At 34.1% G+C, this 27,422-nt stretch overlaps 1 protein-coding gene across 1 annotated transcript; it reads right to left on the bottom strand.

Annotated features, from left to right (window-relative positions):
- Positions 1-9,212: 9,212 nt before the first annotated feature.
- Positions 9,213-10,255, bottom strand: LSH6 (LIGHT-DEPENDENT SHORT HYPOCOTYLS-like protein (DUF640)). The gene has a single exon (XM_011082418.3). It carries the CDS (start codon positions 10,000-10,002, stop codon positions 9,391-9,393), a length of 612 nt encoding a protein of 203 aa, XP_011080720.3. The 5' UTR covers positions 10,003-10,255; the 3' UTR covers positions 9,213-9,390.
- Between the last annotated feature and the right edge of the window lie 17,167 nt (positions 10,256-27,422).

The following is a 27,422-nucleotide window of genomic DNA, read 5'->3' as shown; positions in this document are numbered from 1 at the left end:
GTAATTATGCTTAATTCTGGGGAAGGTTGTTGTAATCTACCCTATATTTTGTTACATCGTAGTTTAATAGATGTAGGCATTTTAACAAAAGCTCAAAAAATTGCGAATACGTAGCAAATATTTCATTTAAAAAATTGATGGATGTCATTAGCACCAAAAGTTCACTCGACATTGTTTACCTATTGATGTGTATCAGAAACAGAAATATTTGTTCTAGTTAGATCCGAGTATGGAAAAATTCAAATACGCTTAGGTGAGTCTACCCTCTCCAATATGTGACCTGTAAAGAAAGAAAAAATAAGAATTACATTGAAAAAGTCTTGATTATAGACCTCCGAGGCCAAATTTAGCGAGGTCGTACAAGAGAGATGGTAAAGGTCGCAAGTAGTGTAGGTAGCAAAAGTTGTACCTGAACATGAAGGCTAGTATCTATAGATTTTTTAAGTTGTACAATTTCATTTAAACCATAAATCTAGAAATGATCAGATGGTTATTATTGTGCCCATACGTACCTAGATTTAAGTTAGGCTGGGGTAGGGCCAAAATGACCCCCATAAAGAAAATGCAAAATCTTGACCCATTTTGTAATTATGGGAAGAGCCGAGGGCATTTTGTAATTTCTCGTTAATTTGTCCAAAAATGAAGGTGTCATCCACAAAGAATAGGTGCGAGTAAGGGGCTCTGACCGATTGATCGGCTATGCCTTTGGATTTCTCATTAGCGCTCGACATGCAACAACATACAACTAAAGACTTCTGCAATAAACATGAATGAATATGGTGACAATGGATCGCATTGGCAAATTTCCCAATGTGGCAAGAAATATCCAAATTCTATCCATTTAGCATTAGACGACGTGATACAGACGTAAACTATGTCATAATGATACTCACAAAATGCTAGTGTATCTCTAATCTGCTAAGAACTAACCTCAGGAAATTTCACTCCACTCTATCATATGCCTTACTTATGTCAGATTTCGGAGTGAAGTATCCCTCTTTATGTATGTTCTTTTTTCATAAAGTCATTCAGTTCAAAGGCAACAAGAGTACTATCAGTATTTAAAAGTCGATGTATGAACGTAGATTGAGCCAGGGAAATAATGCTATATAAAATAGGTTTAAGGCGATTAACCACACATTTTGATGCAATTTTGACTATGACATTACACAAGTTTATGGGGCGAAATTGCGGGATAGTTTCTTGGGTTTCATATTTTGGGATCAAGATAATATATGTAAAGTTCATTTTATGTGTGAAAGATCCTCATTCAACATGTGAAGGACACATTCTGACCACATTTGACCCAAAAATTTTAGAAAATAACGTCGAGATAACAACAGGTGTGAGAGACCTAAGAGGAAACATATGAAAAGGTTATTTTTTCTTTTACCTCCAATGTGCCAATGGCGGTGTTCATTCATCTCGATCGTGACTTTTGGTTGGACAGTGTTAACAGGCTCGTCAATAATCAACAGGAATTCCACTAGAGAAGATGCTCCAAGATTACTCCACCAATAGAGCCCGTACAGTCTCCAGATCACTACAGTATCCCCCCTTCTCATTCTTAAGTTTTGCAATCTATTATCTGCTTTGTGGAGAGGTGGCAGACGCATGAGTATGCAGTGTTTCTTTCCCAGTCATCTAACTAGTGCACCTTGCTTCTTCGTTGCCACAGCCTATTCTTTAATGATCTTATTCGATGTAATGTTGAATATTATGAGTGATGAGTGTTTTAACGAAAGGATGAAACACGAGTTTTATCTACGATACAATTGTACACCAGATGAAAATATGGTTTACGAGGGGGGTTTCTTGGTATGTGTGAGGGGTCAGAATCAATGAATAGTAGATGCCTCTAAAAAATTATATTTTTCGTATTTATAGTGATGTTGGAATTTAGGTAGTATGGTTATGTATTTATTGTATGGATTATATATATAAATATTATTTTTATGTTCCATGTAACTAAATGTGTATTAACAATATATATACATCATATAGCCCCCCGCTCTCGGATAAAATATCTAATGCTGGTGTAGTATTTTGTTCGTAAGAAGATGCAATAAGTATTTAGGGTCTTGCCGTAGTTTGAACAATTTTTTATCTCAATATTGAACTAGTTAATAAGACCAACATTTATGACCAAGCCCAATATTGTTATTGAAGGTGGCCCAAGCCGTTGGATCGGACGGTTGGGAGAGGGTGGTGGTGAACAACTACTAGTTGGAGTGTTTAAGTCCGTGCCTGGTGGGCTCGAGCTTGGGTCTAGCTCAAGGTTGGAGCCCAATTCGAGACAGTGCCTCGAGCTGGAGGTGCTGTGCTCGAGGCTTCCTCGCACCCACCTCGAGCATAAGGCTCGAGTCCTCAAGTGTTGGGAGGAGGCGTGTATTGTTGCATCCCATAAATTTTGAACCCAGATCAAAAAGATGGAAAATAGTAACTTCAACCACTACACCGTCAAGTACCTTTCATCAATTTTTTTTCTCATTCTCTATTACTAGATGCTATTTAGAGTTATGGCATTTGTTTTAATCATTCTTATGACAATGTAGGTAAGTATTATTTAGTCCCACCCTTCTTAGTACAGGTCAAAATAAAATCTTTAATTACATGTATTAGCGTGTGAAGATGTATAATAATAGTTTGGTAAAATATATTTTTTGACTTGCAATAAGTCAATAATAAGTCAATCCGAGATAAATATAGATTTTCAATCAACTATTTCGTTAATATCTGCAAATCAGGTGGAGTTTGACTAACAAAAAGGACAATTGAACTAGGCCTCATCGACAGAGAAATCTATTTATTAAACATAATCAAATATTAAAGATACTAAATATAATTTTTCAAATCATAAAAAAATTTATATATACCTACGCAAAATCTAAAAAAAAAAAAGTGTAATTATCCGGACAAAAAAATGCTATTTGCCCCTATCATTTAATTCCTCAGTGACTTTAAGAAACTGGTTGGGTCAAAGATCAATGGTAAAACCAAGCTTTGATGTTCTCACATAGTCCAGCGACCACCGTTCCAATAGCGATGAGCCTCATTCACAACCAGTACGACCATCCAGACCATTCACATTCAAAAACCGTGGGAAACATGTGCCGACACTTTTGACATCATCTCATTTAATAGTTTGTTCTTAGATATATACTTTAAAGTTTTCATTTCATCCTGCAATATTTCAGTAAATTAAATTTGTATTTCAAGGAAAAATGTAATTATTTTTTTGATGTTTAGTTGATTTTTCAATTATTACTTTTTTTTTATTAAATTTTATTAAAATTATGTTTGATAAAAGCCACGATTTGTAGCTTCGAATCACGCCACAATTATTTTCATCTGATTTCTTGTTATTTTCAATATGAAATAATATTTAAATTCTTTCATTACTCTTAAAAATAAAGTTAGTTTTGAAACTTAGTTGCAATATATATTTATAAAAAAAATTGCACGTTTGGTTCCATAATTTAGATTTTGTGTACTTTTTGTTCCAACAATTATGAAAATATCACTTTAAAGATAGTATCTTACATTTTGTTCCATTATTATGTAATTGACGGGAAGAGCCACGTGAGGCTCACGTGGCTGTTAAGTTTGCGATTTGGAGAGAAAAGATGAATGCACATCTCATAGAAAAATTTTCTATTTGGCCTCATAATTTGATTAGCACTTGTTCATTTTTTGCTCTAATGATTACGTAATTCTCACTTTTAGGACAATAATTTATGAATTTTTTCTCACTTTTTGTCCTGTCATTAAATATTTGATGGGAACTGCCACGTGATACTGACGTGGCCTTTTATTTGACGCGTGTTGGAGGGAATTTGGCATGTAAGAGACACATACTTTATTTTTTGTGGGATATAACTACAACTTTTGACAAGAAGAAGAAAAATAATAATATTCGGACGCACTCTAATTGTCTTTTCAAACTCATGAGAATTAAACTTTTTAGGCTAAAAATATTACTTAACAAGTGATTCAGCTGCTACAAAATCAAGTATCATGTGTTACTGTGGTGTGAAAGCATGTATGAGAACCTCATCGACAAGCTCGAGTCTGAAAAGAAGGTGATAATTGAGCTCCTTAGCAAGTTGGACAAAATATAAGAAGAATTGTCCATGATGACCAAGAAGGCCATAATTTGCCTCCAAAACGCGCACTTCTATCAATTATTTAATGGCTATGTGAGTATCAAAAATAAAATTCTTGTAATCATTCTCCACTCTGATTTCAACTACAAAAAATTCCTCCATCGCCATTTATAGTCTTAATCTGGCTCACGATTCCAAGGAGTAACAATGTCATGAAGACTGGAGCCAAAAAGTCTCTTTTTGGTTCTTAAATTAGATTTTTAAGGACCACTTTAAAGTGAGAATCTCGTTTGCCAAAATTCTCACTTTCCTCATACATGCTTTTACCTCAATAACACGTGATACTTAATTTTATAATAGTTGAAATCATATTTTTAGTCTGAAATTCTCAATTCTCTTGAGCTTGGAAGGACCCTAATGGTGCCAGCCTTGATTTTATTATTTCCCCTCTCTTGTCAAAAATTGCAGTTATAATTCCTTTAAAGACGAACCATGTGCCTCTCACATGCTAGAATTTCCTCCAACACGCTCTAACTTAATGGCCAAGTGAGTATCACGTGGTTGTCTCCATAAAAATGAGAAAAATAGTAAGTAATTATTCATAAAATGAGAATCTCGTAATTATTGGGACAGAAAGTGAACAAGAGCTAAGTTATGGGACCAAAAATAAGATTTTTCTGTGAGATGCACATGTCTCTTTTTCCTCCAAATGTACACTTAATGGCCACAGTCTAAGGTAGTCATTTTGGTTAATTATTTAATGACGGGACTAAAAGTGAGACAAAATATAAGATATTATTTTCAAAGTGAGATTTTCATAATCATTGGGACCAAAAACAGAAAGAGCTTAAGTTATGCTATCAAATATGAGATTTTCCTTATACCTGTATAATCAATTATAAAATTATGAATTTAAACGTCACAATTATATTTTGGAATTCAATTATACCAAAATCAGTCACTAAGAGCCCGGAAATTACTATTATTAATATCATGGTTAAATTAAATTGATGTAAAAGTTTAGCTTATCACAATGCTAAATATATTTGTCATGGCTCTCAGTCAAGACAAATATTTTAGCTACACTTATAAAAATTATGATCAATAAATAATAAATAACGATCATCAATAATTATTTATTATAATTATTTATTTTTAATCATAACAATTAACTATGACTAAAGGATATATATATTTTTTATAGTGTTCATTGGTTTTGATCGATTTATTCAAACAAATGAGATAAGGATCTGCAAAAACATGGCTGCACGCAAGAAAGCAATCGTATGGAAACGAAAAGGATCCATTAAGGGAAATTCCAGCACAAATTTGATTTCGCAATATATGAATTAATTACATAATAAACGTAATAATATTTATTATATAATAAGTGTATAGTTTGTGAAATAATCAATCACTTATTTCAGGGGCAAAATATTTTTTTAATTCCATAAAATAAGAGCAAAATTATTTTTGGTACCACAATTATAGTATGTGATGTTTTTAGTCCCGTAAATTTAAAATCATATATTTTTAGTCCCAAAATCATAACGTCTTTTTAGTCCAAACAATGCATTTTCAGTCCCAAAACAACAACGCACATGATTTTCTAGGACTAGAAATACGTGATTATGAATTTTACGGGACTAAAAGCAACACCTAACATCGTTGTGGTACCAAAATAAATTCTGCCTTATTTTATGGAATTAAAAAAATATTTTACCCTAATAAATATATATTACACTGATCGAATAATTATTTTAAAATCTGATTTGAATAAAAAATTTTGACGATTGTATTAATTTGGTTGTAGGAATGTGTGCATGAAGATTTGTGATACATAGGGATGTAATATTATTGGTCCATACAACATAATTGTATTGTATTGTACTGTATTGTATTGCACGCCTATAGAATAATCAGTGTGAATGCAACTGGTGGTTCCATAATATTCCCATACTAATGACCTAATATTTTAAAGCTGTAGCACAAAATATTAGCCTATTTAAATGATTAAATACACAAGAAGAAAATATGAAAATTCTCTATATATATTTCCTAGTATAATAGATTATAGAGTGGGACTAGACAGAGTTGGCTGCTGGTCACTTTCCTAGTGAGGTGGTATGTTATTCCTCTATAAAATAATTAGGTTTTTTTGCAAGTTTGGGTTCAAGAATTATAGGTATTTGATATTTTCATCCTTTAAGAAATAGAACTTGCTATTTGGTACATTATTTTCATAAATTTTGCGACTTGAGGACATCTTTTTGAAAATGTTCTAAAATTTTCAGAAATTGGCACGTTCGAGTTATGTGCCGACTTAAATTTAATAACACATATGAGATTTTTTGGTTAATTTTTAAATTTCTAGAAAAAAAAATGGATCGAATTACTGCTTTATATATGTTTAGAAAAATTAAAATGCGAAACACTTATAATTAAAGGATCAACATTGCAATAAAAACCAAATAAATTAGAAAAACTGATAGGGCCATACCATACCTGCCTAAAAAATGACATAAATACTCCTAAAAGTTGGTGTCTATTACAGAGTTATGCTAAAGATCCGCTCCATCTCGATCACGACCCAAGTCGCTCAAGCGATCCAACTCCGATGACCCGCTATTGAAAGCCATTGATTCACCTGACAACATATAAGGCGAGATCACGACACGTGGCGCAAGCAAATGGACTCTTTCAAACTCTATAAATACACTATTTATACTTCATTTGGGAAAAGACATTTATTACACCTAAACTCCACACTAAATACTTTGAGATCATTTTTTTCTATCTCGAACCCTTTTACCGACTTAGACGTCAGAGGTTCTTAGTTGAGAGCCTCTCATCAAGCCTAAAAATCTACCATTTTCTCAAATCCCAAAACTATTCAGAGAACGTGAGATAACCAACGACATATGATCTGAATAAAAAAGAATCAATAGGGTTTTATTTAAAAAATTGTTGTGATGAATGCCTGCCCCTGTCACTTTGCAGACTCCATCTTTTCTTTGTGGATGTTAATTGAAGCAAAGGACATTCTTAATGGAAAAAAAAAGATATCTGTTTCGGGCCCAACCACAGAGAGTGGGGATTGCAATTATTAGTATCATAGCAAACATCATTCAAATTTAATATTCCCATTGGTACAACAATATTGTTTATTTATTTATTTAATATTGTGGTCTTGTTTTGTAGCAGTAAGTCATGGGGATACAACGATACTGCAACTTATCATGATTTCTTGGAATGTAAGACCCTTTATTTTAAAACAAATTATAACTATTTGTTTTTAATGAAATTTACAGGGAAAAAAAATAAAATTTTAGTCTTGTGAATTTGTGGCGTCGTAATTTTAGTTGTATACGAATTTACTTTGATGATTTTGTTCTATATTTCTAAATCTCGCATATTGAGGATAAAATTGGCCAAAAAAGTATATTTAATTCGCTTAATTGAATGCATTATTCCAATCATTTAAGCAGATTCTGACCACTTTTATTCTTAACTTTTCAAATTTTTAAATTTACATAATAAAATTATCAAAATTAATTTGTGCAGAATTAAAATTTTTATTCCATACTTACAGGATTAAAATTATAATTTTTATAAATTTTACAAGAGTTCTGCATCCAATTAATTACAAACAAATATATATATATATATATATCATGATTATTAAATAATTGATCATTCATCATGAATTTCTGTCAACTTATTCAATTTACAATTTATCATTGACCACAAAAACTGGTCCTGATATTCCCCTATATAATCACATTGATCAGTCAAATCCAAGCCCCTTAAAATCATAAGATATATTAGGAGAATCATTTATTATATTTAAACGGTTAAAAAAATAATTATTTAATGTTTAATATATTAACATACTTAAGATTAAGACTCATTGAGGCTGCACGACACGCAAGAGCTGATCATGAATTCGAGTCTTTCACCAATTTTTTAGGCATTTGTGTTGTTTTATAAAAATTTATTGTAATTTATTATTTTATTTTTTTCTTTTTTTCCAGACGTGGATGTGCATTGAAAACGCTATTTGATTGATTGATTGATTGATCATGTTTTTAAAATTATAATCAACAATATGTAATTAATTTTTTTATAAGAGAAATATCTAACGATATATTACTACAAAAAATAGAAAATTAGCAATAAAATTAAAAACTTAGTGATAATTTAATATTTTCAATAATTATATATATTTAGTGACAAGAACTTACTTTTTTGTCATAATAATGAATTTTAAAAATTTTAACAGTGATGATTATATTTTGAAAACTATAACTAGAAAGAATTAGTGATAAAAATTTAAATTGTCAGATAGAATCGAATCATAATTAATGAAATTCGAACCTAAAACCTTTTATTTTGCCTAATTTTAGTACATATTAAACCAACGCTCCATCTAAAAATTTAATCTATTAGCTACGAAAATCATTTAATGTTAATATTTGAAAAAAAAAAAACACGTGAAAATAAAATCAAAGTGATAATAAATAAAAGTGATAGCAAGACAAGGGAAAATGCAGAAGGATGAGCACGTGTGGGTTTAGCAGCAGCTGAGTTGTATGCCCCCCAGTTGGTAAGCCACGGATTCCAACGGGGACCAGAATCCACAGTACTCCTACACACTACTCTTAGTTCATACTACATCGAGCAAATAATTAGGGATGAACCTCAATTTCATCCTGCTCCAAACTTTACTCGATCAGCTTATTTATGATTTATAAACACAAAATACAATATTGAATGTATAGAATGATGAGCTTACAATTACATATTATTTATGTGATATAGAGGGGATGCATCGATGCATAAATTGTATGAAAATCATTCGTCAGTCTGATTATATGATCCCGTTTTTATTTAAAAATTTAAACTGTTGGAATCGTTTATTATGAATTCGGGATCTTTTATTTGGCCTAACTTAAATTTTATTTTATCTAAAAATTTAAAATGTTATAAAAGGAAAATTAACGTACCGTCGTTTGAAAAGTTAAAATGGTAGAGAAGGGAACAGTTTATGGGACTTTCATTTGAACTCAAGTTAGGAAAGATGGGAAATTTTCAATTTGAGGTATATAAATATGAAGATTGCAGAGATATATATATAATTAATCCATAATTCACAATTGAGATAAATATTTTAAAAGTTGAAATATTATAAAGAATTGGATTATGAGGTAATTAATAACTACGAACTAGTATATACGCTAGCTGTTGCGGGCACAGTAACCTGACCAGGGTACCATCTCCGCCATCAACTTCCGTCTCCGCCGCCGCTGCCACCTTCGGCGGCGCTACTACCTCCGACATCAGCTACTGTTGTTGTGTTGGAAGAAGAAGAGGGTCTCTTACGCTTCTTCTTCTCATAGGGTACTCCTCTGGCCTTTGCCTGACTTTCTCTTACTTCTCTCAGATATATCCTCACCGCCTTTGCTCCGAAAGGGTTGGACTCCGGCCGGCCGCCGTTCTCCTCATAGGCGGCTCTCAGCCGCCCGATGAGGGCATCCAGGCTGCCCCACGCCTGTTTTAACGGGCAGGCGCATGGCGCCGGAGGGTTGGGCTGCCCGAAGTAGGGGCAACCAGCTACGTGCACCTTCGTCTTCCCAAACTGGTCTAGGTACTTCAAGAACTCGATCACGTGAGCTCCGCTGCAGCGGCCCAGCGTCAGCGGTGGCTTGTGGTTTTTCAGGTACTGCTGGAAAGTGTTCCAGTCTCGCCGTTTCTGCGACTCGTAGCGGCTCGGCGGTGGCATACTGGACTCCGTTGACCCGCCTACGACGCCTCCCTCGCTGCTGGTTGCCGTTGTCGACGACGGACCCTCGGCTGCTGTCGGGTCGGCGCCCCCCGGCCCAGATGCCGAATCCATGGTGTGGAGACTCGAATGATTCAATGATCGCTGCTGGATCAAGTACCTGGAGCTGTTCTTGAATAGGGTTTTGTATAATACAGTGATGGTGGGGAAGATCTTTGGCAGTAGGATCTTGGTGATTAGGATGCTGTGTGAAAGGGAGAAAGGGAGAAAGCAAGAGGAGGAAAGGGTAAGAGGAGTGGAGAGATAATTGGACGTAAAAAGAGAGAACGTAAATGGAAAAATGAAGGAGACTTTTGCGTTTAACTGTAATGCAGTATAGTAATAGTCGTAGAGAGAGAAAGACAAGAGAATTCAAGAGAGAGGGGGGGGGGGGGGTGGACATGGAGAAGGGAAGATTGGTAGTGTATTCACGTGGTGGCCCCATCGGGATATGACAGGTTTACTATTGAACAGCACGGCGGACCCTCCGCTTCTCCTTTCACTCTTTGCTTCGTCTTCCTTTCTCCCCAATAATGTAGTGAAAAAAAATATTTTATTTTATTTCCTGTCATTTCCTTTGCAATAATAGATCAATTTACTATGATAAATCCTTGCTTTTTGGAGGCAACATACTTGTTTTTTGATAAAATCTAATTAATTAGATCGAAATTATTTTTTATACTCTTCATCTTATTATTCGTTCTCGTTAAGTTATACATGTATTTATATATATATATATATATATTTGAGGGTAGATTTTATTTTTAATTCGATAAGTGAATCTGTTTTCAATTTTGGTTCCATATTATAGATGATTTGCGCATTACATCCAATATGTGCATTTTTTTTCAATTTCTGGACACAAGAGAGCCAACCGTTAAGTCGCTAATGACATAAGATTTTTTCGTTAGGTGGGTGCAAATTTGGAGGGGAAATATACCAATAAATAAAAAGGCAAAATTTCACTTTTGGTCCCACTAAATAGGGCCATTCTCACTTTTGGTCCCGCGCTTTAGGTGCTCAACACTTGTAGTCCCAAAATCCTAATTTTTTAACACTTTTAGTCCCGCGCCGTTAAAAACTGACGGAAACAGCACGTGACTTGCACGTGCCGTTAGTCAACTGGTATGGTACATGTTGGTCAACGGCAAAATATCACTTTTGGTCCCACTAGATACGGTCATTCTCACTTTTGGTCCCACGCTTTACGTTTTCAACACTTGTAGTACCAAAATCCTAATGGAGAGTGGGACTGAGACATTCCAGGACAACAACAGCAAGTTCTCAGCGGTTCCTTACAGTGAAAGCTTAATTTTCATCAAAAGCAACTCATCATCTGAAGCAGAGTGAGTGAGAGTGAGAAGAATGCAAATGCAGAGAGACAGAGAGGCCTAAGAGCCGCCATGAATGAGGCTGGGAAGGAAAAAGAAATTGAGTGTGAGAGGGTTCTTTGTTTGGACTGTGTTCATTGAGTCATCCTCTGGACCAAATCTTGCAACTTCTCAGACAAATATTATTGGTATGGTAAAATGCAGAGAGACAGAGAGGCCTAAGAGCCCCCATGAATGAGGCTGGGAAGGAAAAAGAAACTGAGTGTGATAGGGTTCTTTGTTTGAGCTCGAGCTCGACGAGCTCACCGAGGTTGAGCTTGAGCTCGAGCTCAATACATTATTTTCGAGTTCTCGAGCTCAAGCTCGAGCTCGATTTTGTTCCAGAAATTGCAGAAGAATAGAGGTGGGAAGTAGAGGAATTTTACAACATTACATACAAAATTTTTCAAAAATTTTGCTAATCGATAATGGTCTTCCATACAACATTATAACTCTTTTATAAAACCAAACAACAACAAGAAGAAATAAGAAAATCATTGTCCCCTAAAAACACACCCAAACCCAAGAAAAAAAATTAAATAAGATGCTAAAAACACACCCAAACCATCTGATATCGAAACATAAGAGTAATCATTCAAGACGGTGTATCGTTGAATCAGGCCATGTTATTTTAAATCATACCGTCTGATATGATCTAATAGACACAATCTTGTATATATTTAAATTTCGTATAAATCAGGTGACCAAATTTTAAGATATCGAATAATTGATTAAACTTTTTAATCTCATTATATATCTAATAAAAATAATAATTAGAATTGTTCAACCATCATCATCATCATTATTATTATTTTTGTTATTATTATTATTATTATTATTATTATGATTTTTAGATTAATTCATAAGAATTACCAAATTTGACATAAATTTATAAATAATAAAGAATCATAAGTGAATTACTTGTCAATTAAAAAATATTAACGTAATACAAATATATATTAAAATATAACATAAAATTCTATATATCATATTAAATAATAATTTTAATTATAAAAAATATTATGCTGTTGACCAACATCTAGTGGGACCAAAAGTGAGAATAACGCTATCTAGTGGGACCAAAAGTGATATTTTACCGTTGACCAACATTGACCATACCAGCTGACTAACGGCACGTGACGTGTCACGTGCCGTTTCCGTTAGTTTTTAACGGTGTGGGACTAAAAGTGTTAAAAAATTAGGGTTTTGGGACTATAAGTGTTGAGCACCTAAAGCGCGGGACCAAAAGTGAGAATGACCCTATTTAGTGGGACCAAAAGTGAAATTTTGCCAAATAAAAATTTGGTGGGATAGGTTTGTTTCTTCTTCTTCCTTATATAAATAGCTAATTTGTTTTATTCTCTCTTCCATTTTGTACGAAAAAAGTGTAGAGCATGGCTGCAAATGGAGAAATTTATTGTCACCGTTGAAGGATTGCAAGTTTGAAAACTTCATAGATCGATGACAATCCAAGTAGGAGGGTTTTTTTGAATTATTTAATTAAATATTATAAAAAAAATTGCCAATCTACTGTAAAAGCGGTAGAATTACAAATTTAATGAAATCCGTTAGTTTCCAAAATTGTTTCGTTTTATTTTTTTGTAAAAAAACTGGGCATGACGTTATTTCGGCTGCAGTTTCCCCAATAATGTGAAGACCAGTTAGGGTTTAATATATCATACGCAAAGGCGTGGTACAATTTGAAGATGACTCAAAAAAAGTTTATGACACATAGGAGAGCTTTCTAAGAAGTCTACCCAGTTACTTGGGTGCTCTTCAGAAATGGAATGAAGGAATAGTAGTTGAATGAGTACAAAACATTCCAGGCGTTCAAGCGGAGCATAAGTAATCAAATACGTATGTTGGGCATCGAAACCATGTCTTGAAGGGATCCAATTTTGTCAAAAAATCATCATTGTAGATGGAACTCACTTGTATACTAAATACAAACATAAAATGCTGATTGCGGCAGTGATAGCTGGGAATTAACAGGTACTTCCTCTTGCATTTGCTGTTGTTGATAAAGAATCATATCTATCATGGAAATGGTCTTTTACAGATGGTGAGCAAAATATATTGTGAGAGGGTGCCCGAAATGTGTCTTATTCTTGACCGACATGCGGGGCTCATGGGAGCAATAGATGACATTCCTGACTTTGTTTCTTCTCACGATATGCATTGATTTTGCTTGCGGCACATGTGTTCAAACTGCAACAAGAGTTTGAAAAACGTACATCTGAAGGAACTTTGTTGGAGTGCTGAGTTGGAATATCAAATTAGAAAATTTAATCGCATTATGGACGAGATACAAAATATAAATTCAGAAGCATGCGACTATCTAGACCGAATTGAGAAAGAAAAGTGGACAGCTTTTCATGATGGCAGCTGGAGGTGTAGTATTCTGACAATCAGTATGTTAGAATGCATTAATGGTTTAAAAGGAGCACGCCGCCTACGCGTGACAACAATTGTCGAAATGGCTTTTGATCGTACTGCCTATTATTTTAATGAGAGAATGAAGAAAAGTAATGTCATGATAAGCAACAATCAACCGTGGATAGACTATGCATATAAGTTATTCCAATATTGGTTCGAGCATTCTGTAGAGCATGCGGTAACCAGATTTTAATTGGTTTGAACAATCCGCCTCAATGATTACAAGACTATATCATGGACAAGGATATAACACTCATGTTGTCAAAATTGCTCCATGTGAGTGTTCATGTGGCAAATGGAGTCAATTTAGAATCCCTTGTTCTCATGCTCAAAGGTATCCGCTGCATATAAGCTTAATGTCGTGGCAATAGTTAAGCAATATTATAATTTAATGCTTTACAGAATGACATATTCTATGCCTTTCCAACTTATAATATCGAAAGAGTATTAGGATGTCCCAGAATTTCAATTGGTCCATGATACCACTATACACACCTCTATTCGTCTGGGCCGATAGCAGTTTACTAAAATCGCTAATGAGATGGACTGGCCGCAAGCACGTGCAAGACAGTAAATTCGACAAAGTCAAACTCCATCCCAACAAAATAATGTGTCAATACAGGGTTGCACATGTCAAATTAATTGATGTAATACTTCAATGTATTCTTTTATTTGTATGTAATTTTTAAATTTTATTATGCTGTTAAAAATTAATTGAGTATCAACGTATTCTTTATCATTAATATATTTTAATGTTGTAAATTTTTATACAAATTCAAAATATTATAAAAAAATTAAATATTTATCAATGAATTAATTATCATATATCCTACTTATATAAATAATATCAATACCTATACAATTAACGAAAAAAATTATATATATATATATATATTTAACAAAATTCTATTAACGACATGCCAAGTTTTTTTTTGAAGAAACAAAATTTTGGAATTCGATAGTAGCACTAACGACAATTTGCAATTCTACCACTTTTGCGGCAGATTTGCAATTTTTTTTTTAATATTTAATTAAAGAACTAAAGATTTTTTGAGTGTTCGAAAAAAAGAAGCAGATGTGGTTATTTTGTCACCTATCGGCGGATTTTTTCAAGCAAAAAAAATCATACCCACTTTTTTTTTTTTTCACAAACACCCAAAAAAACCTCATACTTGGGTTGTCGTCGGTCAATGAGATTCTCAAACTTACTATCTTTCCACAGTGACAAAAAACTTCTTTGTTGCATCTATGTTTTACACCTTTTTCCTACTAAATGGAAGAGAGAAGAAAACAAATCAATTACTTATATGAGGAAGAAGAAAGAATAACTTTTCCCACCAAATTTTCATTTATTGGTACATTTCCCTCCAAATTTGCACCTGCCTAATGGAAAGAGCATCCGTTGTTAGCAACTTAATGGCTGCCCATCTTGTGTCTTGAAATTGAAAAAAAAATACACATATAGGATGCAATGTGTGGATCATCTAGAGTATTGGACTAAAATTGAAAATAAATTTACTTATGCAACCAAAAATACAATTTACCCTATATTTGATATAGAAAATGAAAAATTAGGGATGACATGTCATAGACTCCAAAAGAGGATTGCATTTATACTATATCTGCCTATTAAGATTTTTAAAACTGACTTACGTTCCCCAAGAACCAAGCATAACTTTATAGGAATCATCAACACAAAAGTTATTGCATGCATACGTCTAGTTTCACATGAATTATATTTCAATCAGATTAAATCGTAACAAGTGATTGGTTAGGATGTGTGACTCATAAAAGTTCGTGATACGTAGATGGTGGTGCCCAATCATTATCCAACCGTATCTAATCAACTGAATAGGTATGCCATCTGGTTGAAATGTTGTGTCCATTGGGTCAAACCCTATAGATGAAAAAAAAAACGTCCATTTGAGTGAAATTGTATGTTCAATGGGTGAAATGATGAGTCCATATTCTGATAAAAGGTTAAATTTTCAAAACATCTTTTTTGATTAGACATCTCCATTGGATGTCACCTTTTCAACATCTATAAATAGGTCTCCCTATTTGCTTCATTTTAATAAGTTCAGTCATTCAAGTTAGAAGGCATTTTACAGCATTTCAATGTATTAGCAATAAAAGTATGCTGTCTTTTATTAACGGAGTTTCAAAATATTGTTTGGTTCACTGTTTCTCAAAATTTGTAGTGCTACTAATTTGAGATTGTGAGTCATTATATCTTGAAAAATAACTTTTCATTTTCATTAGCACCAGACTCGAGCTACAATTATTTTAAAAATAAAGAGTCTAACTCTTGTCTCGAGTTTATAACACACAACTCCCTCACATCCCTCAATATTTTCCACAACACTATATGTACCAGCTAGGATACCCATAATTGACCCCAAAAATCAAAACATAATAATGTGGGACTAATATACGCATTGGTTAGGACATGCGTTGAATCTCACTATACGTGTCGGCCAATGTTCCTATAACTGAGTTGGGTCCACAAGAACCAAAACATAACCACGTGGAATTCCTAACACACTGATTAGGACATATATGGATTTAGCCCCACCAAATAAAGTGCCAAAAATTTGAATTTATATTATAATAACATTCGATTTTAATTATTCAACCACATCTACTTATGATATGAGTTATATAATAATTATACTTTATTTGTCGTGCAACTGTATAAATTGACTTAAACATATTCCTGTCTTGGATTACGTACTTTTGATTTCTATTTACAATTTTATTTTCTTACTATTTATAATTTAGAGGTATGTTCATAGCTGGTCTGACTATGATTACTTGGATTCACAAGCAATAATAGTTGAAAGAAGCAGTTACCCTACTTGGAGCTAGGAGTTTAGTAGCACGAACATTTTGGTGGAGTTACGATGACGGATATATTATCCGGACAGTAACTATGATGCAATATGTCGGCAATAGGGGTTTATTAGGAGGCCACCTACATCCTCAATTGAAAAGTACAAGTATATATTGACTTAAGGACAAAATACTTTTTAATCCCATAAAAAAAAAGAATAAAATTTATTTTGGTATTATAATATGATAGGTGTTGTTTTTAATTCTATAAAATTCATAGTTACGTATTTTTAGTCTCAAAAAATTACGTGTGTTGTGATTTTGCGACTAAAAAGGAGTTATTTAGAATTAAAAAGCATTTTGATTTCACATTTTTTTGTTTTATGGGATTAAAAGCGTCACCGGCCATAGTCATGGTAAAAAAAAAAATCTGTCCGTATTTTATGGGAATATAAAAACATTTACCCCATCAAGTTAAGTGGCTAGCGTATGAAAAAATTCATGCATGTCATATTCAATATAATGGATGATAAGATCATGATTTTAATGTTTGGTGCATGCATCAATATTATTTCTTTCCGTGTGGTATGGTCTTAGTATTTGTAGGTGGATTATTATTTTGATTCACATAATGTGTGTAGGCAAACTTTGTTAAAGTATGCACATCAAACACATTGATGTGGACAGTAAAATACCAATTTTATAAATCTTTTTGTACATAAGCGGATGTACAAACCACAACAGCCATTAAAGGATTCAATATGTACTGAAAGTTAGAATTTCTCTTGTTGATCATTCACTGTCTTTACAGAATCAAGCTACAGCATTTATAAGGCTCAATTACAAGGGTTTGCTAAATAGCTGCTCTAAACAGAACACAACTACCTAAACTAACTAAACGATCAAGTTGGTGCTGCACTGGCGGCTGAAGTAGTGTTAATACCTTGGTCAACAACAGCAGGCGTTGTGAAGAAGAAGAAGAAACGTTAATACGCCTTTATGAGTAAAAAACACGCCTAAGAGAGAAAGAGAGAAAAAGAAAAGTTGCTAAACATTCTAATAAAAACATCGTTATAGAAAGAAGCATAGCAGACTCTGTGTCTCTTCCTTGATCGATCCGCATAAATAGATCTTGATGATTGTTGGTCGGATCTTAAACTTCTTTCACCAAATGATCTCTGTTGATAATTTGTGGCCCAAATCCTTTTGGCCCAACCCATCTTGTTGGATGGCTGTGATTGGTCCACCTCATGCTGCTTGGCCCAGTTCTTTTGGCCCTGGCCCATCCCATGACCCGGTACTACGTCAACCCGCTTCCCCCTCTTTAAATGTTTTATCTCTCTCTCTCTCTCATAACCCTAATCCCTTTTTGGGAGCATCGATTCTCCTTATCTTCTTTCTCTCTTCTTATGTCTAGTGTTGGGTCTCCCTCCACCGATTCCTTTTTCTCTCTTCACCTCCATTTATTCTCTATCTTCTTTTGGTATTAAATGGGTTGTTCCTTTATATATAGATGGGTTCAATCTAGTTTGAGATTAGAACTTGAAACCAGTCTCCTCTCTTTAATCTCCTCCTGTGTTTCTTAAAGTTCTTGTGAACAAGCCTTAGTGGTTGACAGATCTTATGTGGATTTAAGCCTTTGTGGCCCTGAATTAATATACTAGCCTTTGTGGCAGTTTTGGTGCCTTGTGGCTCTATGGTTCCAAGTAATCGTGAGTGTTGGTTGTGGCTTTAGTGGCATTTGGATTTGCATTGACTAGTCTGGCCCTCTGAAACTTATTCCTGTAAACCGTTGTGATATCCTTTTCTTTCTCTATCGTTTTAATATTTACTGTATTTTTAGTTTTGTACTTGTATAGATCTGTAATTTTTACTTTGTAAAATTATTGTATAATGGGTTTTTTTTTCACACCTTATCAAAATCTGTAATAGTTGATATATAGGCCTGTTGTTGTTCTTTGAGCTTGGTTCGATTCTGGAGGTTGATACCTTACAGTGGTATCAGAGCCACTATCGCCTGGTAATATCATTCCTTTCTGCGATTTTTTTATTCATGTTAAAATTTATTCTGACTAAAACCAAACCTCTTGCTACGCGCTTTGACTATGATTTTTCTATAAAGTACCTTGTTTTTTGATATTTTTGCCCTTCTCTCACATTTAATATATAATATTATATATGTATTTAATAATTAAATATTATTTTATATAATAATTATTTAATTAAAATATTATATATTTCTATTAATAATAAAATATTCTTTTATATTATAATTACTTAATTATTTATGTAATAAAATATTATTTTAATTAAATTTAAATTAATTCTATATATAATTAAAAAAAAGAAAACAGCAGCGACGCTGACGCCGCCGCTGCTGAAGAGGAGGACCGGCACCCTCCTCACCCTGGGCGACGGCCAGCAAGGGCGACCTCGTCGCCCAGATTTGAGCAGCTGGGGGAGGGAAGGGGAGGGGGGAGGGAAGGTCGAAGGGAGGAAAGGGGAGGAGGGGAGGGAAGGTGGGGGGGGGGGGGGAATTTGCAGGTGAAAGGGGAAGGGGAGGGGGGAAGAAAATGGGTGGGGAAGAAGATGGGGTGGGGTTGGGGCTGGGTTGGTATAATTGTTATTTTTAAATTTTTTTTATAAATTATAATTATATGTATTATAAAAATACTTTTAATAATTATACATTAGATCTATTATAAATTAAAATAATTATATATTAATAAGCCTAGTTGACCGGTTGATTAGAAGGAATATTTTAGTCATTGTTTCTAAAAAAATAGACTCAAATTGATCAGGGGGCGGTGTGATTATTTATTCGTAACATAGGGGTGATTTTTGACATTAAAAAGTTTATAAGGGGTTTTTTGATATTTTATTATATCACAGGGGTCAAAATGAATTTAACCCCTTATAAATATAAAGGAGTTAATATAACATCCATACAAAGATAAAAAAGTATGAGACAAGGTTCTAAAAAAAACATAAGACCTTACGCCCGCTCCAACAGGTAGAACCTCCTATTTAGAGGCAGCCTGCGAAACAACAACTTCACTACTCAGAGGCAGAGTAATAGTGGCTTCACCTCCCTCTTTAGGTCCTCTCAAATCTATCACTAATGGATCATAAACATAAAATCCTCCCTTGGGGAACGCCCACAAGAACGAAAGATAACCCAACAATCGTTGATGATTTCATCATATAGGTCCTCAGCCTTCAAAAAGTTTGCCCGCCCGAACTCACCAAAATTCTAAACTAAGTCAGCCTTCACACATTCCAGATGAATCTTCCCTACCATAGACTTAAGAAACTTGGAGCTTGGCAGTGGGTCCTTAAGTTTCCCCAAAGTAATGGAGTCCGCTATCTCCCCCTCCAAACATTCTTTGGCTTTGTTGGCCTCCGCCAAAGCTAAGGACAAGCGACTTACCTGACTTTGATACTTCTCAAAGCGCTTGTGACTGCCAAAGTATTAACCTACAAAAGAAGTGGGCATAAAAAGTTAAAGCAGCAATAGAGGAGAACTTACAAAGAAAAATTAAGAAGAAAATAATGACGAGATATACCGTTGCAGACTCCACAGCAAGCATGTTCACAAATCCATCATTAGAAAGCCTAACAAATTTAAAAACATTAAAATCATTGATGACCGAGCGAAGCTTCTCCCAAGTACATTGGCTGTGTCCCATTATTAAACACCCCATTGTGCTGGTTATTCCATAAGTTAAAAAGCCTTTTCGAAGACTTAGAGGCGATGAGCGCTGACTGCCTGAAGCGTCCCGCACTTGTTGAGGACTAGAACTGTAGTACCCCCTAGAACACTATGGTTTACTATTGTTAATTACTGTACACATTCCTTAATCCTAGCCCGTTCTTTTAGAAGTTTTCATTGTAATCGAATAAGATAAATTTTATTTTATCAATATAATAATATGTCATAAGTAATGATAAACGTTGTCAAAAGTTATATTTACTATTCTACTGATGTACTCACGTAAACTCTCAATAGGAAAATACCGAAGTTTCTAGCAGTTACAATACTTGAAATGCAAACTCAGTGAAGACGAGTTCATTCTATATCTTAAAAATTCACATTTAAACTGATAAGATCGACTCTGTCTTTTCCAAAATATTACATAGACATCGAAAATTTAAATACGTCATTAAAATTTAGCATTTGTGGCATTTATGAACAAAAGAAAAGACGAAAGTGGAAGGAGTGCATTTGTATTATAATTTCAGTGATTTCTTGCTATTTTTTTATGCTAAAATACTCCTAATCAAGTGGTATATTGCAGAGTTTGCTTATAAGAGGTTGGTGGAATGAAAAAGGAACAAAGAAACTATGACAATTAACATGACAACTTGGTACATCCGGTTAGGCACGCCTAACCCTGCAGAAAACCGGCAAAAGAAGAAAATTTAAGATGCCATTTTCTGGAGGATTCATGGCTGCTAGAGAGATTTTTGGCTGAGTGGAAGATCTCCTTGCTTAAGGAAACTCTTTAGGATTAATAGTATCAACTTCTTAGTTCTTTTAGTTTTATTTGAAATCTACCTTTTTAGTTCTAGTAATAATAGATAACTAGTTAGTATAAATAGGAGATGTAATTCAAGACACCTCATCTCTCATCTTTGGATATACTCTGCGTTTTTCTATAATATTTCTCTTTTCTCTTTATGTGTTCTTCTATGAGTATGCTAGGCTAGTTCCTTTATTCCGATTAAAGATTATGTGAAGCTTAATTTCAATAAGTTGTAAGATCTAATTTATAGTTTATACTTTCATTCATATTGGTATTTGTGTTATTCGTTGTGCTTTTATTACAAATAATATGATTCATGACTGATAGAGCGCATTAGTCATTGTCAAAATTATTTACCAGGCCAATTAAACTGGCAAATCTGTAATTGTTTGTTTAGTTCAATAACTAGTGGTAACACAACATAGTTTATCATATTGTAGTGGTTGATTATGTTGTGGGGAATGCACAATTTAACATAAATAAATCCTCGTAGAAATTTATTGATTGGAATTGAGCTTTTCTAATTCTTAATGTTTTAGTAAATTAAACCTTGAGTACGTTCTCAGGGTTGTTTACTGATTAGATAATTAGTCAACGGATGTTTCATGACTAACGACAAGGTAAGAAAAGGTGAGATCGTTAGGTCGTACTAATAACCATAACCAATTTATCAATTATGAATAATTGTCATTTTTGCATCTATGATCAATTATGAAATTTAGCATGATCCTGTCTTTAATTGGAATGTTTCTCTCATATTTACTCTCTCTTTAAGTGCTTTTATCTTTTTAGTTTTAGATTTAGATTTTAAACAAACAACCTCCCCCCCCCCCCCCGCCCCTTTTACTTCCACCCTTAAGAAATTAATTTTAAACCAATTTCTGTGGATTCAATCCTACTCAATAATTTTGCAAGTTTTAGTAGGATAATATTTTTTGTGGATTCAACACCTATCAAATTTTGGCGTCTTTGGTGGAGATTGATCTTTTAAAAATTAATTTTCTTTTGTTACTTGTTCTTGTTACTTGATTTTTAATGTCATGATCTTCTCGTATAGGTGAACTTGAATTAGATCATGATGACGGCATGGAAACTTGAAAAAAAAAACAAGCAACGCACTGAAGAAGCCTTTACCTCTTTTGAGACCTAGACAGGTCTAGCATTAAACGTGCCCACTTCTAGCGACTCTGCAAACGAAGTCATGGCTGGAAAATTGGAACGATCAATTAATGAGAAGACTTATCTTGATTTAAATCAACAACCTCTTTGCATTGAATATCCAACTTTAGATGTTGATTTTGATCTTAAATTTGACCTTATTCACTTACTACTTTTTGTGGCCTTGCAGTTGAAGATCTACACAAACTTCTCAAGGAATTTAATGTAGTATGTTCTAGCATGAGACCCCAAGGGATCACCGAAGAGCAAGTCAAATTACGAGCTTTTCCATTCTCTTTAGGCAATAAAGCAAAGAATTGACTCTATTTTCTACCTTTGGGATCCATCGTTAGTTGGAACAAGCTTAAAAAGTAATTCCTCAAAAACTACTTTCCCGACTCACGAACTACAACTATCCGGAAGAAAATAAGTGGAATACGTTACTTTTTCGGAAAACATTTCCATGAGTATTGGGAAAGATTCAAGAACTTAGTAGAGAGTTGTCATCTTCACCAAATTCTGGATCACCTCTTGATTCAATAATTCTATGAAGGATCATCTAAGACGAACAAAAGCTTGATAGATGCAATAAGTGGAGGTGCTTTGTTAGACAAAACCCTAACGAAAGCATGCAAGCTAATCACAACTATGGCGTCCAATGCCCAACAATTAGGCAGTAGAAACGACAACCTACTAAGGAGGATTATTAATGAGGTAAAAAGTTCTATTGATGAATGTTTAGATTAACTTACTTCTTTTCTCAAAAGATTTATAGTGGGAGACACTCAGTAAGTCAAAGTTTGTGGTATATGCACCTCCTCGGGTCACGCCACCGATGCTTATCTCACGCTCCAAGAAGAACTCACGTGCATGCCATTGTTGTAGGAAGATTCTCCAACCATCACAAAGGAGATATGACCTCTGTTCCAACACGTACAATCGGGATGGAGGGATTACTAGCCTTAGCTATGGTTACCAACCTCAAAATTGACCACCTAATCAATCTAACTCCAATTCAACAATGCCTCTTGAGGATATCGTGAAAACACTTGCCATGAGTATCCAACAACTCCAACTAGAGACTCACAAATTCCAATAAGAGACTCGAGCAAGCATTCAAAATTTGAAGTTCTAAGTGAATCAACTGCTTCATAGTACAGTCGGTTGGAGTCCCAAGGTAAGTTATCTCTCAAACTATTGTTAATTCTAAACAAAACATTAGTGCTATTATCTTGTGCAATGGAAAAGAGCTACAATCTAAAAATAGCACTGAGCATGCACAATAGGCTAAAACGGAGGAAGAAAATTCAATAGGTGAGGGCATGCAAAGTAGGGCAAAATACAACATAAAATTTGAGATGCCTCAAAAGCAAGCTGAGAAACCCGACCTAACCAACAAAGAGCATCCCAAGGTGTTTGTCCCAAAATCCCCTTTTCTGGAGAGATTTGCCAAGCCCAAAAAGGAGGAAGATGAGAAGAAAATTCTTGAAATTCTTTGTAAAGTTGAGGTAAATATTCCTTTGCTCGATACATTAAACAAATACCTCGCTATGCAAAGTTTTTCAAGAAGTTGCGCACCAACAAATTCAAATTGAGAGGTACTGAAAGGGTAAGTATGGGAGAAAATGTATCCGCTATTCTTCAAATAAAACTACCTCCTAAATGGAAAGATCTGGGTACGTTTTTTATCCCTTGCAAAATTAGGAAGATTGGAATAGAAAAAACCTTATGTGATTTGGGTGCTTCAATCAATGTTATGCCTTTGACTATCTATGAGTCTTTGAATGTTGGCCCATTGAAAGAAACGGGTGTTGTGAAGCAACTTGTCTCTCGCTCTGTGGTTTATCCCAAAGAAGTTCTTGAGGATGTATTTGTGCAAGTAAATGAATTGATTTTTCTTGCTGATTTTTATGTGCTTGATATGACGAGGGATAATTCTCTCAATTCTACATCCATCTTGCTAGGAAGACCATTTCTTAAAACCTCTCAAATCAAAATTGATGTTAATGCCTGAATTCTATCTATGGAATTTCATAATGAGGTTATGAGTTTTAGCATTGGTGGTGCAATGCAGAATTCTAATGATGTGCTTTCTATTTTTTGTCACAAATTTTATTGATCATTTAGTGCAAGAAAATGTTATTTTCAATGGCAAGGGTGCATTTAAGATGACAAGCAATAAAAGCCTCACCTCAAGTCCAAGAACTTACAAGAAGAAGTGAATTTAGAGTGTCCAACTTATTTAAGTTGAGGCACAATAACGTCTAGCCAAAGACATCAAAGAAAGGCGCTTCTTAGGAGGCGATTGCTTCTTTTCACTTTTCTTTCTCATATTTTTTTCTCATTTATTTCTCATGAGTATTGTGGTATCACTAATATTAAATTTTTTAAGATTGAGATGAGCACAAAAAAATATCACAGCTAGGGGTGCCCACGCTTAACTCAACATTCTAATCTGTTTTTGATAGATTTGTCACCTTCAGTCTGGCGTTCCCATGCCTAATTCAACAATCTAATCTATCAAAAGAACATTCAATTCGGCGTGCTCATGCCTAACTCCTCAATCTAATCTGTCAGCAAAACACACACTCACACTTTTTTTTTTCTTTTCTTTTCCTTTTTACTTATATTTTTACAAAAAAAAAATCCAAAAATCCAAAAAAAATTCAATTCCTGCACTAATCTCTTTCTCTCTTTTGCAGCACAAGAATAACATGCCCACCTCAACTCCTCACTCTTACTACGCACTTGAGGGCACATTTATCTAATGCACACTCAGGAAAGCTTCTCTTATTTTTCCTCCTCAGATTTGTGCTTCAAATTGTGTCCCATTTTCACATTAATTTTCACACTGAGGACAATGTGTATTTTAAGTGTGTGTTGGGGTGGGGGGAGGATAAATCTTGCTATGTTGTTGATGTTTGATTGGATTGACTAAATGGTTAGGTGTTGCTAATAAATTGATGAAAAGTTTTGAATTATTTTGAATTTTTCACTTCATGATTGACGATATGGCGTGTGAAAACAATCAATTAGGTGATATGTGATGAGAATATGTGCTTCATGCTTAGAACAATTTATAGTGGAAATTTTATTTTTACAAAGATGATTTGATTCAAAAGCATTACATGTGAATTTAGTGGATATTACCTAACTTGAGAGAAATTTTAAGCCCATACTCTAATGAAATATTATTTTTTTCTCTTGAGAGATAGTACTTCTATGATTTTGTCTTCCTATAACTTGCTTTGAACCATGTTGAAACCACATCAATGTGCATGCCTCTAAAATGATAAAGGCATTAAGATACAAAAAAAAAAAAAAAAACACTTTTGGCTTAAAAAGACCATCCACATGCATTTTTCATTAGTAAACTCATTTGAGCCTTATAAGTCTTATTTTCTTGTCATGCAACCTTAATTATGAGGAAAATATTTTTTCTTTTTATTCTCCCTACTTGACCCTTCCAAGGACATCAAGAGAAAGAGGATGCATTTTAAGTATGGGTTTTAACATAAGTATTGGGAAACAATTATGAGAGCTAATAGGTCATATGGTTACCTTGTTGGCACCTTGCTGCAAGAAAGACAAAGGAGTAGAGAAGAACATGGCAAAAAATGAAAACAATGCCTGCAAAAAAGAAAGAATGGAAAGAAAGGGAAAGAAACATGACAAAGAAAAAAGATTCAAGGAAAGCAAGAAAAAGAAAAAAAAAATATTCTCTCTAAAGCAAAGCGTAGTTCAAGTCATGAAAAGTAGGACATGAAATTAGAGCATTAGATGAATTAATTTTAAGAGTCTCGAATTTTTATATCTATTGCTTGGTGCTCTATTTTAGTTTTTTGGATTTTTACCTCATTTTTTCTGAAAATTCCTACCCCTAAACCAAAGTCCCATTACAACTAAAATCAAAAACCTCTTGATTCAAGTGTGTGCATATTTGCAAGTGGTGGATATACGGTGTATAAACAAGCCTATGGTCAAACATTTCCATAGAAAGTACTAAGCGAAACAAGTAGCCATACAGACTTGAGAGATTGGAAGGCATTACGAGAATAGTCCAATAATTTCTTGTGTTGGCTTTTGATAAAAATCATTGGGTGAGAACTTATTTGAAGCATGTTAAGTAGTTGTTATCATGAGATGCATCATTCTTTGAACATTTAACTAGTTTTTTGCTTGGGCACCTTTGTTTTGATATCATGAAGTTGAAAAGAAACCTTGAGTTGTTTGATCTTAATTTTGCTCGACGAGCAAAGGGTAAAGTGTTGTGATGTTTGATAGGAATGTATTTTTATTATAATTTTAGTGATATCTTGCTATCTTTTGATGCTAAAATATTCATAACCAGTTGTTTCAATTCAATGGAGGTGAGATCATCACCATACATGAATGTCCACATTTGAATCGTCATATTCAAATCTCGTTTCCAGATCCAATACCAATAGCCAAAGCATCTGGAGTCGCGTTGGAAGAACTCGCCAATTGTTAGTGTTTGAAAATAAGAAAAACATAAATCAATTGCTACGACATGCAGATACCATCAATATGATGGCTCTAATACCATTTCAGAATCAGAGAACAAACTCATGATAAAATATACAAGCAATGCCTTGTGCACTAAACTATAAATTTGCAAAAATAATACTGTTATTCAGCTTTGTGAGCGAAAATCTCTTTAAATAGGTACACATAGGGAGGAAAGGGAGAGAACCAACTGACTACCTCCTACTACAACTACACGGTATCTGCCAGCTACAAGGAAGGTGCAAAACCGCTAATAATAAGTAAGAAGCAAAAATTATGAAGCAGTGTTGTTGCTGCTACTGAATGACTCAATTTTCATCATAATCTCGGGCACAAATTTACGGTGCATTAAATTGTTCATTAAGCTGAACCAATTTAGTGAAAACAACTTTACACTTTGATGCATCTGGCTCACCATGAAACCCTGTAAACCACTAGTTAACAACTCTATCTAAGGGACTAATATCAACATCAATGTGATTTTGTGACTATGATCGAAGTTGAACGGTTGTATCAATACTCCACAATAATGTGAGACCGCCAGCGCTACCCGTTATACGAACATAGAATCCAAAGAAACCAAGCATTTGCCATGTGCTATCATCAAGCTGCTTCACTTTAAACTTCATTTCCATCAAAAAAATCA

Source organism: Sesamum indicum, linkage group LG6 (assembly GCF_026168435.1).
Source record: "Sesamum indicum cultivar Baizhima isolate 11 linkage group LG6, ASM2616843v1, whole genome shotgun sequence".
Lineage (NCBI taxonomy): Eukaryota > Viridiplantae > Streptophyta > Magnoliopsida > Lamiales > Pedaliaceae > Sesamum > Sesamum indicum.
The sequence above is the reverse complement of the archived record's forward strand: the minus strand, read 5'-3'. Positions and strand labels throughout refer to the sequence as shown.

Bases quoted from the DNA above. Each gene is read 5' to 3' on its own strand.
- LSH6 (XM_011082418.3), bottom strand. From the start codon at position 10,002: ATGGATTCGGCATCTGGGCCGGGGGGCGCCGACCCGACAGCAGCCGAG.